The sequence below is a fragment of the Pseudorasbora parva genome, chromosome 9, assembly GCF_024679245.1.
Source record: "Pseudorasbora parva isolate DD20220531a chromosome 9, ASM2467924v1, whole genome shotgun sequence".
Taxonomy (NCBI): domain Eukaryota; kingdom Metazoa; phylum Chordata; class Actinopteri; order Cypriniformes; family Gobionidae; genus Pseudorasbora; species Pseudorasbora parva.
In genome coordinates, this window is record NC_090180.1 from 28,361,381 (window position 1) to 28,376,004 (window position 14,624).

Genomic DNA, 14,624 nt, shown 5'->3' on the forward strand with positions numbered 1-14,624 from the left:
TGGTCACTAATTGATTAGGTTTCTCAGTTCATGTATGTCTAGTTAGTTTCTCACTGTGTTTGCTCTGTAATTAAGCCTTGACTGTATTTCAGTTAGAGTAGAAAAAGGGCCAAGTGACAGCCCTGGTACCAGCAACATGTGAGAAGTAAGAAACTGTGAGGGTATGCTACAGTTTAAAATATAGAAGTGCGTACTGGCCAAATTCAAGCACTGACCTTACTTACCTGTTGACAGTGGTGGAAAGAGTACTAAAAAGGCATACTCAAGTAGAATAACTGTTACTTGTCAAAAAATTAAATTTAAGTAAAGTAAAAGTACCTGTCCTAAATACTACTCAGAGTAGGAGTAAAAAGTAGCCCTTTTAAAAGTACTCAAGAGTAGTGAGTTGTGAGTATTATGCTATGAATGTTAGTCCACCTTATACCCTGCAAATTAAAAATGTAGCTTACTCTGGATGATTCTCAGTAAGAACAAAAAACATATCACACAAAAAATATTTCAATATTTATTTCAATATTTATTTTTATTTTTGACTGTTAGCACTAAAAATACAGCCATGTAATATTTGAGAAATCCACCAATAATCTGGTAATATTTATGACAACCATTCTGTAGAGGTTTTCACCATTGATTATTTTTGATTGCAATTAAAAAATAAACCTGATTTAAATATAAATTTGATGTTTCTCGCCATGTAAGAACACATTACATTAAAATATGCACTTCAATAAGCTGACTTTAAAAAAGAAAGCAGGTTTAATACTTTAACATGTTAAACGAAATCGATGTAAGGGACAAAAATCTAGCAGTGACTATCGGTTAATGCCTAATGCACTGAAGCCTGGCAAACAATCAAGCTAAATAAGAGTTTCCAGCAGATGGCACCACGAGCTCGTGCAGCGCTAACAGAATACGGACCATTTGTAGAAAATGTAATATTCTGCGGTCCATTTGTAGTAATTGTTTAAGGCAATTTGACGATTTCAGTCATCATACAGTAGCCAGCAAAGACCCCCTTCATAAAGCGTGCGCGTGCGTCTCACACACTAGGCTGGTCACTATGGTTGATTTGAGTCGCTTGACGCAGGACTGATTATTCGTCTTAGCCAATCACGTTGACAGGAAAAATAAATAAACATAATGTAGCGACGGCAGGTTTAGGGAAAACAGCGCAGTAAAAGTACCGATACAGCATTTAAAATGTACTCAAGTAAAGGTAAAAGTAGACTGTTTTTAAACTACTTAAAAAAAAGTACAATTCCTGAGAAAAACTACTCCATTAAAGTAACAAGAGTATTTGTAATTCATTACTTCACACCACGTCCTGTTGAGTAATTTAAAAAAAAGCCATCTCTGCATTGTTTTTTACAACATATTAAATCATCTCACCTGTTTAAAACAGGTGATTCCCTGGAGTTGTGAGATATTGGTTCTCCATGTCAATCTTTCTCGCTTATTATGACAACTAACCTATGCCACTCTCACAGCATACACAAAGCAAGCAGAGCAACTTTTCTCTATTTATGGATAATGAGAGACATTGGCGAGTGACATATGTATGCAGTTTAATGTAAAAACCATCCCAATGAGTCTAAAATCGAAATACTTATAATAGGCTTACCATAGTGAATCAGGGTAAGACAAGAACACGTTTTGGAACAAGGATTGATGTATTGACTCATTATTAAAATTTTGGTAATTTGGAAAAACTTGCATAGTGTACCTTTGTTAAAGTTTAGTGAATTCAGTTTATTAGAAATTCAATTTAATTATTAAAGTTTGACTTCTCTGACATATGCTGGTATTTTCCAATTACTTAGTCCTCTTAAACTCCGTCCCTTACTTGCAGTCCTCTGCAAGTTCTCATTCAAGATCATCCACCATCCAATCAACAACTGACAGATAGAACCATATTGCTATATGAGATATGAGACCCCCTGTGGTGAAAAGTTTGGGTAAAGTTTTTAATGCAGTTTAGAGGTCTATGTGGTGTTTTAAATATTCTTTAAGACAAATCATGTGCAAATGTATCAGTCAACACCATTATTAAGATTTTTTTCCTTAAAACTGCAGTGAACAAAAGATATTCTCAAAAAAGAGGTGGACAAAATAAACAGCTCCATTATTGAAGTAAAAGTACTACTGGTCCAGTACTTACAAGTAAAAGTTGTAAAACCTTATTAAGTTCAGAAGTTCTTGGTTTTAAACGTATATTTTAACCTTAAATATCAAAAGTAAATTTCCTTTTTCATGTCAATGCATTTTCTCTTTACAAAGCTGCTGTTACTTTAAGGCCGAATGCACGGATCCAATACACTTATGCACAGCCGATATTCTCCCAACTGTTTATGTTCACTTAAGACATAATCAAATTTGAATTCTTGCCAAAACCTACAGTCTGCCATAATTTAGTTTGTATCGGTCTGTTCGAATGCGAAGAGACACAAACGAGAGTTCTATTCAGTACTAATGCTCTGGCGTCTGAGAGGCAGTTTTCTGTGCGCACACAGAAAACCAGACTGAACTGAGCTCTCTTTCGCGTCATGATGATTTTTCAGATTAATCCATGTCTTCTCTTCTTTTTCTCCTAGACATTTACTTTTTTTTTTATAAAATGAGACATGCAGCAAGTGTATGCCAAAGAAAGTAATATTAAATCTTTAATTTAATCTTACCGATGATCGGTTATGCAATATATCACGGTAATGAAAATGGACGATATTGTTATCGTGGGCACCTCAAAAAACTGTAAATAATAATGTATTAACGATTAATAAATGTTTTATATCGCACTTAAGAATACTTTGCCCATCAACTGTATAAAAAGCTCAACACCACTGTATTCTGCGTCAAAGGGACACACGCTCAGATGTAAACAAGTCCAACGTTCATTTGCACATGACTGAACCAAGCGGCAACCTCCCGTGATCTCTCTTGAAGCCAATACGAAAGTAATGTAAACTGCAATTCATTGACTGGCCACTAGCGACAGGTTCCAGAAGGGAGCAGAATCTAATTGAGCCCCATGTTAAAATTCCCAACTTTACAGCAGAAAAACATGTTTACAGCCTGGTAAAAATTGTGGTTTTGGCCTATACAGCTAATTTTGACCTTTATGACAACTGTGAGGGGGGTGAATTTATAACTAATTCGTTTACGTTATATAAAGCCTTAAAATTCTGCATATTTAAGGGCGTGGTTACTTTGAGTGACAGGTGGAAAGTTATTTATCCACCGTCATAGTCATTGCGTCACCTAAGCTCTGCCCACATCCCGCCTTTTTGCCCATTTTCTGTTATCCGGGAGTTACACGCGATGACTCACTCGCAAGATGGCAACGCCCAGTAATGTTACCTGTTGTTCTTTATAGGCTAAATCATTTGCACTTTAATCTGTCTGAAAATGTTACTTTTATATAAGTGCATTGTATTACTGTATTTAAACATTCAGTTATTTTTGTAATTTAAAAAGGAGTTCTTAAAGCTGTCATACTATGACAACACTTTTTTGTAACTTATTTCATATTGTGATAATACCGTTTACCGTGATAAAAGCTTCAGTGATTAATCGCAACATGAAAAATTGATACCGGGTTAGGGTTAACCCTAGCCATGGGTGCATACACTGTGCTAAAGAACTTATCTTCCATTTTGCCATAAACTGAGGACCTTGGTTGAAATGTAGACTAAACAAAGGGGCGTGGTAACAGGAAACAAGGAGGGAACAAGAGGAACACATGACAAACACAAACAAAGACACAAACCTAGAAACATTAAACCAAGGCTGCCAGGGCAGAACCCATAGAGTATGTGCTTTATTAGACTGGTGAGCATAAAACGGATTCATGTTATGTAGCTCAACGTGATGAAATATTAGAATATCATCAGTATGATGTTCTAATGCTGATGTAGCTTACTGCTAGTATCATACAGCCAACAAACTAACTCAGAATAACATTATAACTTTCAACACACTCAAATGCAGTTTGATAGTGTAGACCAAGTAAAAAACTGCATTGCGTTTCCTCATAATTTTAATTTGTCAAATAAACTGACCTCTATGAGTAGTAATTTACCACCTTCGGGTAGTTCGGTAGAATGACATTTCTTAATATCAAACATGAATGCATTTACTCATCCATAAACATTATGTCCCCAAAAACATTATTAGGTACATATGTATGAAGACCAGTTCCATGATTCCACGCTCATTCACTGCGTCATCAATCTACACTTTTTTTTATTTTTTAGAAGAGGTTAGCGACCCCTAGCAGCGAAACCCCCCCCCCCCCCCCCCCCCCAAAAAAAACACCATAGTGTAGCATTAAGGCATGAAGAAATAATTTTCACTGGGAAAATGTTTAAATCCGTCATTTAAAATGTGTCATTGTGATTATCAAAAATGAGTTGCAGAGGATACAATTATTGACTGCATGGGGACTTAAAAAGATGCATAACAGAAATAGCTGTGATTTTATGAACATTTACCCATGAGAATACAAGCATGCAGTGTAAGCTAGTGTTTCCTGCTGAAAACACTTCTATAAAGGACTTGAATCGTTTCAGCTATTCACATCTATGCGTTGAAGAGATGCTTACCCAAAGCAACTTACAAAAAAAATTTGTCAAAGAGAAAACACTGCTTGTACAAAGAAAAATTGAATTGCGTTATACAACTACTTTAGGAATCTAGAGAAGAGGAGAAGTGTGTGTGTGCGTGCGTGCGTGCGTGCGTGCGTGCGTGCGTGCGTGCGTGCGTGTGCGCCCATGTTTATATTACATTGTGAGGACCAACTGTCCTCTTAAGGATTGTAAAACCTGAGATAACCTACAATGGGGGAACCAGCCAACAGTCCCCACTTTTCAAAAGGCTTATAAATCATACAGGATTCATTTTTTTGAGAAGGTAAAAATGAAGAAGGTTTAGGGGCAGTGGCAGTGTAGGGGGATAGAATGTACAGTTTGTACAGTGTAAAATCCATTACGTCTATGGAGAGTACCCACAAAGATAGTGAGCCGTGCGTGTGTGTGTGTGTGCGTGTGTCAGTGTTTTATGTAATTTGCCACATTGACCTCACTGTAATCTCCACCATCAGGTTGCTCTGCAGTGGTAGCTTGAGGAAGATCTTGGCCGGTCATAACCAGCTGAAGCGTTTGCCGGAGCGAGTGGAGCGTCCTGTCGTAGAGGTGCTGGATGTGCAGCACAATCATCTCGTCGAGCTTCCCTGTAATCTGTTCCTGAAATCAGACAGGTGAAACACAAACACACTGACGAGCAGCAGCACATCAGAGTTCTCTTTCTACTACACCATTGAGCCGCCATATCATAACATGTTCCTGAAAACAATCCCAGAATGCAGTGCTAAAAGTTCCCTGTGTAATGTTGATTGTATATATATACAGTCTTGTTCAAAATAATAGCAGTACAATGTGACTAACCAGAATAATCAAGGTTTTTCATATATTTTTTATTGCTACGTGGCAAACAAGTTACCAGTAAGTTCAGTAGATTCTCAGAAAACAAATGAGACCCAGCATTCATGATATGTACGCTCTTAAGGCTGTGCAATTGGGCAATTAGTTGAATTAGTTGAAAGGGGTGTGTTCAAAAAAATAGCAGTGTGGCATTCAATCACTGAGGTCATCAATTTTGTGAAGAAACAGGTGTGAATCAGGTGGCCCCTATTTAAGGATGAAGCCAACACTTGTTGAACATGCATTTGAAAGCTGAGGAAAATGGGTCGTTCAAGACATTGTTCAGAAGAACAGCGTACTTTGATTAAAAAGTTGATTAGAGAGGGGAAAACCTATAAAGAGGTGCAAAAAATGATAGGCTGTTCAGCTAAAATGATCTCCAATGCCTTAAAATGGAGAGCAAAACCAGAGAGACGTGGAAGAAAACGGAAGACAACCATCAAAATGGATAGAAGAATAACCAGAATGGCAAAGGCTCAGCCAATGATCACCTCCAGGATGATCAAAGACAGTCTGGAGCAGAGTCCTGGAACGGGTCGGGTACCTGCAGGTATCCGCGGGTACCCGCATAAAAGTGGCTAAAACGGGTGGATTATGACATTTAAAAAATTCACGGGCGGGGATGCGGGCGGATAATTAACTCTGTGCGGGCGGGTAGTAGATGGTAGATGGGCGGATGAAAAATATGTGCAATATTTCTGTGGCAAAGTGAACGAGAGAGAGAGAGAGAGAGAGAGAGAGAGAGAGAGAGAGAGAGAGAGAGAGAGAGAGAGAGACCAGGGCGTGATTGTGAATGAGCGTCACCTGCGAGCCACACCAGTCTCGAGTTCTCTGAGGGAGCTCGGAAGCATATAAGGACGAGAGATCACCAGACCTGGATTTGACGTTGAGTTGTGTTTATGTTTTATTATGCGTGTGCGCATAGATGTCCATGAAGGGCTACTCACGTTACTTTCGTTTTGTTTGGTTAAAGTCTTTTAAATGTTCGCCGGTTCCCGCCTCCTTCTTCCCCCATCCAACATATTGTAGGCTATTACAATTTCTATGTCCAAATTAGCCTACCATTACACATACACGCAACAATGATATACCATTTGACCCATCACGTCACCACCACTGCGACATTGAAACTTTAGTTGATGCCTCTCGTAGCGTAGAAGGAGCGAGCGTTGCAGGAGCAGCAATGGATGCTGGTGAGTGGAGTAGCTATATGAAATTGTTGACAATGAGTCTTTAAAGGCACTTTTGCCTGTTTAATTAGCCCATTCATGACGCTGTTGATGTTGAGAGAGGTGTAGGATAAAAAAATAAAGCATTTTAATTTGAATGTTTTAGCGTGTGTGATTTATCGCCGGCACGGGTCGGGTAACGGGCCAAATATTAACGGGTCTGGGCGGGTACGGATTTAATTTTGAAATTTTCACGGGTCACGGCTCGGATCTGGTGCTAAACATTGCGGGTACGGGCAGGGGCGGGTCTCCAAAAATGGACCCGTGCAGGACTCTGGTCTGGAGTTACCTGTAAGTACTGTGACAGTTAGAAGACGTCTGTGTGAAGCTAATCTATTTTCAAGAATCCCCCGTAAAGTCCCTCTGTTAAAAAAAAGGCATGTGCAGAAGAGGTTACAATTTGCCAAAGAACACATCAACTGGCCTAAAGAGAAATGGAGGAACATTTTGTGGACTGATGAGAGTAAAATTGTTCTTTTTGGGTCCAAGGGCCACAGGCAGTTTGTGAGACGACCCCCAAACTCTGAATTCAAGCCACAGTACACAGTGAAGACAGTGAAGCATGGAGGTGCAAGCATCATGATATGGGCATGTTTCTCCTACTATGGTGTTGGGCCTATTTATCGCATACCAGGGATCATGGATCAGTTTGCATATGTTAAAATACTTGAAGAGGTCATGTTGCCCTATGCTGAAGAGGACATGCCCTTGAAACGGTTGTTTCAACAAGACAATGACCCAAAACACACTAATAAACGGGCAAAGTCTTGGTTCCAAACCAACAAAATTAATGTTATGGAGTGGCCAGCCCAATCTCCAGACCTTAATCCAATTGAGAACTTGTGGGGTGATATCAAAAATGCTGTTTCTGAAGCAAAACCAAGAAATGTGAATGAATTGTGGAATGTTGTTAAAGAATCATGGAGTGGAATAACAGCTGAGAGGTTGCCACAAGTTGGTTGACTCCATGCCACACAGATGTCAAGCAGTTTTAAAAAACTGTGGTCATACAACTAAATATTAGTTTAGTGATTCACAGGATTGCTAAATCCCAGAAAAAAAAAATGTTTGTACAAAATAGTTTTGAGTTTGTACAGTCAAAGGTAGACACTGCTATTTTTTTGAACACACCCCTTTCAACTAATTGCCCAATTGCACAGCCTTAAGAGTGTGCATATCATGAATGCTGGGTCTTGTTTGTTTTCTGACAATCTACTGAACCTACTGGTAACTTGTTTGCCACGTAGCAATAAAAAATATACTAAAAACCTTGATTATTCTGGTTAGTCACATTGTACTGCTATTATTTTGAACAAGACTGTATATATATAATATGTATATACAGTCCATTCAGTGTCAATAATATCCAAAACAAGGGTGATCTAGTTAAACATAGACTATTTTACTTAATGTTTGTATGTACCCTGCTGAAAAAAATAAACGATTCAAGTAGCCTAACCTTGTTTGCTGTTCTGCGCTGGTGCAGGCTTTCCTGACCAGCTGAAAAGTCTCTAAGACACCTCTAAATCCAGAAGACCGGCCGAACCAGTTGAGATCAGCAAACCAGCTCAGGTTATTAGACTAGCAACATGTTAACATAGTGTTGCAAAGCTCTCACTTCCGGTTGAGTCAGGATGCTGTCTATGTAGATGGGAGTTTAGATGTGCTGTTCTCACTCACTGCATACACTAACCTGTCCTAAATCAGTTAAACTACTTTAAAAGAAGTCTCGGTAACACTTTATTATGATACATTTAACTCATAACAATTTAATGATTACTTAATCTATTAATCATGTAGAATCTTCAATAGTTGCTGATGCAGTAATCATTAATAAATGATTTAGCTCACCATGAGTCATACATTAACTCATGATTATCTGTGCATTAATTAAGCATGAATTAATGCATATTAGTGCACCTGTATTGTAAAGTGTTACCGAAATCTCTTCCGCTTATCAAGATTGCATTTATTTGATCAAAAATTACATTTCCTTTTTGAATATATTTTAAAATGTTATTTGTTCCTGTGATCAAAGCTGGAAAAATGTCAGTATCATTACTCCAGTCTTCAGTGTCGCTTGATCCTTCATAAATAATTTTAATTTGCTGAATTGATGCTGATTTGATGCCGATGAAGAAGCATTTCTGATTAGTATTATCAATGTTGAAAACAGTTGTGCTGCTTAATATTTTTGTTGAAATGGTGGTCATATATTTTTTTCAGTTTCCTTTGATGAATACAAAGTTGAAAAGAACAACATTTATATGAAATAGAAATCTTTTGTAACATTATAATGGCTTGTTTCCACCGAGCAGTACGGTTCAGTTCAGTTTGATCCGGATCCGGCTTGGGTTTCCACCGCCAAATGCACCCTTACTTGATAGGTGTGGCAGAGCAATAGACGTAATTCTCACTTGAAGAAAAAAGCGACACAGTAAACAACATTGGATGACATACTGCAGATCTTGTTCTTGCTTCTCAGCATGTGGCTGTTCTCACTAGAAGAAGGCACGCCTTTGTTTGAGCCAAGGCTGCAGGCTGAAAAGAAAAAAAGAGAAAAAGTATGCGCAAGTGATGATTCTCTGTCAAGCAATCAACGTTCTGCAGTGAGTCTAGCTCCACCCTTTAGTACTAAACTACTGTGCTAGGTAAACCCAACGGAAGGATGCCAAAAAAGTGGTACGGTATGTTTTGGAATTAGGGTACCATTAATAACTTCTGACAATGGAAACGGCAAAATTTGTGTACTGTACTTGAACCGTATCGCTCGGTAGATTCGTAAAATTTCTTTACAAAGAAAAAAGTAAAAATACCCCATACTTTTGAACAGTAGTGAATGGATTATAATCTGGTATGAATGTGATGCTCTAGTTTGATCACGTTGATCTGCTCACTGCAATGTAGACACAGTGTGCACTGCAAACTAGGGTACATTTACATGACAACGATGTACTAAAAGTGTACAAAACGTTTTTTTAAATGTTTCGCATACAAGTCAAAACGATCCACGTTCACAGATGTTCCATGAAGATTACTGCAACCGCTGTATGTATGTTGCCAGGCCAACAGTTTGTTTGAGCATATTGCATTCCAGTGAGACGCCTCTGTTTCAGATCACTGTCAATATTATTGCTTTGGATTTGTCTTCAGTTTACGGTGTCTGAATGTGTCAGCCAACAAGCTGGAGAATCTCCCAGCATCCAGTCTTTCAGAAGAGAGCAGCAGTATCTTACAGGAGCTTTATCTGACCAACAACCACCTGACGGACAAGTGTGTGCCTCAGCTGACAGGACACACACATCTGAGGGTCCTGCACATGGCCTACAATCACCTGCAGACATTCCCAGCCAGGTTGCAACCTAAAACATTTATTTATTTATGAATTATTGAAATGTAATAATTAATAATTGAAGACGTCCCCAAATGGAGGTTTCCTCAACTTTGGCAAACATATCTCCAGACTAAACACACACACACACACACGTTTGTTTTTTGTGAAATGTGGGGACATTCCATAGGTGTAATGGTGTTTATACTGTACAAACCGTATTTTCTATCCCCCTACACTGCCCCTGGCCCTAAACCTACCCATCACAGAAAACATTCTGCATTTTTACTTTCTCAAAAAAACGAATTCTTTATGATTTATAAGCCTTTTAAAAAAGTGGGGACATGGGGAATGTCCTCATATTTCACCCTCTTCTTGTAATACCTGTGTCATATCCATGTCATTATACACATTTGTGTCCTGATATTTCACAAAAAACAAGCAAACACAAACACACACATGAAAATAAGGTTGATAGCCCAAGGTCACATCTAGGGACAATTTACACCTGGTATTAAAATCGTTTTGGTCAGATTACAAGTAGACCATGCTAAATACATGTGTAAACAGGATCTAAAACGTTTTGAGCTGATCCAGTTTCAACCACTTCCAGAGGTAGTCGAAAACATTCAAACGGATTGCTTTTGTAGTGTAAATGCTCGTGTGGTCGAATGTGTTCGAACAGCCACAAAAAAAGATATCAGGGCAGAAGTGCTTGAAAGTGGACAAAAGAGACCGATTAAAACACCAGGTGAAAACAGGAATGTGTCTCGCTCATCTGCTTGTGATCGAATTGACCAAAATACCTCTTAATACCAGGTGTAAGCATGGCCTATGACTACATACAATATCTGCTCCATTATATTTAAAAAATACTCAATTCGCCTCTTTTATGCAAAAAATCGGCAAAATACCAGAAGTGCCACAGACACATGGCAAATTTCACAGACACATTAAGCTCAGTAAAATGAAATTCAGTCTGATTCAGTGAATAATGTTTACGGCGTGTATACATTATTCAATATTCTCTTTTCTGCAGTAAAATGGCCAAGCTGGAGGAGCTGGAGGAGGTGGATCTGAGTGGGAACAGGCTGAAGGCAGTGCCCACTACCATCCTGAACTGCAGGCGCATGCACACACTGGTGGCTCACTCCAACTGCATCGAGGTCTTCCCCGAGGTCATGCAGCTCATGGAGATGAAGGTCCGATCACTCGCGCTGTTGTTGTTGGACTAGTGAGATTTAGCTGATTCCAAAATCGCCCCCTATACCATCAAATACCGCATTATTTGAGAGAACAGCCATTTGTAGTGGTGTCCGAGACCATAGTGGATGTTATTGAGTGCACTCATTCATTCCCACATTGCACCGCAATAACGAGTGTACAGCCGATACACACAACGGCTGTCCGACTTCAAGCACTTGTTTTCATTCACTCTTTCAAGTTAACTATATTAGTGGACTGACGTAGGGAATAGTGAATGAAGGTTTCGGGGGGCGATTTCCGATTCAGCCCTAGTTTTAATTTTGTCCCTAAAGGGACATGGTTATGGAAAAAATATAGGATGGGAAGAAAAAATATTTTTCAAATCTTTTGCTTTCCCTTGCAATGATGTTTGCATTCTCTTGCCAAACTTTTGCTTCCCTTGCAAAGATATTTGCAAAAAAGGTTTTTTGAGGGAACTCAAAGTTTCACAAGGGAGCTCAAAAGATTTTAATTTTTCTTTTCACCGCCATGCATATTGCATCAAAACTGCTGGATGGCAATGCCAAAATGCTCTCATTTGAGTCTGACCCATTATTTTATCTGATAAGAAAACATGCGCTTAAACTACAATTTTACAATAGTCTGTTGTCAAAGTGGATTCGGTATAATTCCCTCCCAGAACTGTCTTACATGTTTCCAAACAGCAGCATCTGCCTCCGAAAGCAAGATAACACGTTTATTGTTTCTTGTCTCTTGTCTGCACGCTCTAAGGTGCAAGAAATGTATTATATATGAAAATGAGTGATTCTTATTAATATTTAACAGTTCATGAGGAAGTCACTATTTTGTTCTTCATAATTGTGTTAGTTAAATTCCCAATTTTGGATGTAAACAGCTAGTGTAAGCCTAATACATTAATAATTTGCTCTGATTAAACCCTCATTTTGTATTACGGAAGACCCTTGACTATCTTTTATATACTTTACAATAGTGTGTTTTTTATTATATTTGGCAATATGTGATTTTAAATTGATCTCACAGGCCTGCTTTGTGCTACACAGATTGAATGCCATTCATATATTTCCACTTGTGTTGTGTATGTAGTGTGTGGATCTGAGCTGTAATGAGCTGAGTGAGATCACCTTACCGGAGAGTCTACCTCCCAAACTTCAGGAGCTGGATCTAACAGGAAACCTGCGCTTGAATCTGGACCACAAGACCCTCGAGCAGCTCAAGTAAGGGGACACGTGAATGTTCTTCCACTTCTGTCAATGCCACAAATGTTGTAAAATTGATTATTAAGCATCTTCAATTTCTGCTGTAAAGCAGCTCTTCAGAAAACAGTAGTGTCATTATTCAGATCAATTCAGTCCCATGTTGATTCAGTTCAGTCCAATAACAGTGTAAAAGTTAGTGTCATCATCCAGCTCAATTCAGCTTACGACTGCACTGCAGTCAAACATAAATCAAGATTATTAACAAATTCGCTCTATGAGCTTATTGCGGTTCTATTTGTGTCGCGACACGCAAAGGCTATACGAATTTAGGCATCATTCCCAATATTAAATGATATACTACATTTGCATTAATACTGCAGCAAATTCAAACACGCTCTCTCTGGATCTCCCAGCGTTGTCTAGAGGTTAACTGTGTCAATGCCTGCAAACACTATACGAATGTTATAATGCAGCTAGAGCAGGAATCAAGCCTTTATCGGGACAGCATTCTCGCATGGGGAAGCGCAATTACACTACATTTTAAGATGAAGAGGTGCTCTTTTGGTTTTCAACTAATAATTAATGTGCTCACTCGCAGAATTAGACACCGCTGCTGATTATATAGCACATTTCTCGTTATGAATTTTAATACCATTTGGTTCTTTGGTCCGTTGGATCGTATTGCTTTCACACCTCAAGCAAACCGTCCCAGAGTTAATTTGACCTTGTTTAAGTGGTCTTTGTTTTGAGCAATTGTTTTGGTGTGGATCCGAGCACATTTCACGTTTTACATGAAATGAGGACATATATCACAAACGCAGACTCTTTTAAGACCCAGATAATTGTAAAGATGTGTTCTCATCTCATGCAGCAGAAGTAGAAGAGGTTCAGTCAAAACGCTGCATAACTGCATGAGGGATAATATGAACCGTGAAATTTCCAGCTGGCACGGTGCACGCTTTATTTAACATCACAATATTCATTAAATACATTTAAAGAATGAACTAATGTGACTTCATTTAGAAAAAAAAACATGCCGAAACAAAGTCCATTTTGGGAATTCAAAACAGCTTGCCAAAGTTCAGTTATTTTCAGTCAGTCGAGGTCAGACACACTGGGGAGCTACACTTCTGATAAAACGAGACACTGACAACGTTTTTCATGTTTATTAGAGTAAAACTGCTTGATCTATTGTATAAAGTGCTATTTTAATAAACGTGACATGATGTGACGTTAATAAGATGCCGAATTGCAGAGCTTGTGCAAACATATATATGTTGCTATGATCAGATGCTTTTCTTTTTATCAAATGTTTGTTATATTTTGTTAGCGTGCACATATTTACATATAGTACATATTTACATATTCATCTAAACCAGGGGTTTTCGATCTGGGGTCTGGGGACCCCCAGGGGGCCGCAAGAGAAGGACAAGGGGTCTGTGGAAAAGTCTAGAAAAAAACGATTAAATAAATAAATTATAATAATAAGATTAAAATAAAATAGTAAAGCAATAACTTAGATCTTAATACATGTGATTAAAAAATATTAGTTAGTTAATAATTTATTAAATAAATTAAATTATATTAAAATAAAATATTAATATAAATAAATAAAAATTAGATTAAAATTAAATAAATAATACATAAAAATACATGACTATATTGAGGAGAACAAAATATATAAACAAACTAATTTTTAGATTCATTATATGGTGTCTAGATTTTAAAAGATTGAAAACCCCTGATCTAAACGCAGCTCTCATCATATTTGGGGGCGCTATTGGCATGTTCGTTAACAGTATATCTCTGGTCACGTATTTCGAACTCCTTTCAGGACACCTAAACAAAGAACGAAAAGAAGTAAGGATATAGGGGCCTTTACTGTGAAGCTGTTTTGCAACAATCTGTATTGTATAGAAATAATAGTGACTAGACATGTTATTTCGACCTACTTTAAGAATTCGTATTTGATAATACATCATCTTTCATCTTATAGTAACATCCGCTGTTTCCGAATCGATCCGCCTCCCTCATCGTTCTCAGCCAATGAAACAACAGGAGGGCCAGCCGTCTGGAGTCACGGCTACACTGAAGCCTCAGGCGTCAAAAACAAGTGAGTGACTACTGGATACACGACTTCAGAGATCCTCTGTGTCAAAGGTTACTG

The 14,624-nt window shown here is 38.2% G+C and overlaps 1 protein-coding gene across 1 annotated transcript in view; it reads left to right on the top strand.

Annotated features, from left to right (window-relative positions):
• Positions 1-14,624, top strand: part of phlpp1 (PH domain and leucine rich repeat protein phosphatase 1) — an 82,287-nt gene that overhangs the window by 62,303 nt on the left and 5,360 nt on the right. The window contains exons 10-14 of the mRNA XM_067452161.1: positions 5,096-5,251; positions 9,857-10,057; positions 11,074-11,236; positions 12,345-12,475; positions 14,454-14,570. Coding sequence (XP_067308262.1) covers positions 5,096-5,251; positions 9,857-10,057; positions 11,074-11,236; positions 12,345-12,475; positions 14,454-14,570 — 768 coding nt within the window. The remainder of the gene's footprint in view (positions 1-5,095; positions 5,252-9,856; positions 10,058-11,073; positions 11,237-12,344; positions 12,476-14,453; positions 14,571-14,624) is intronic.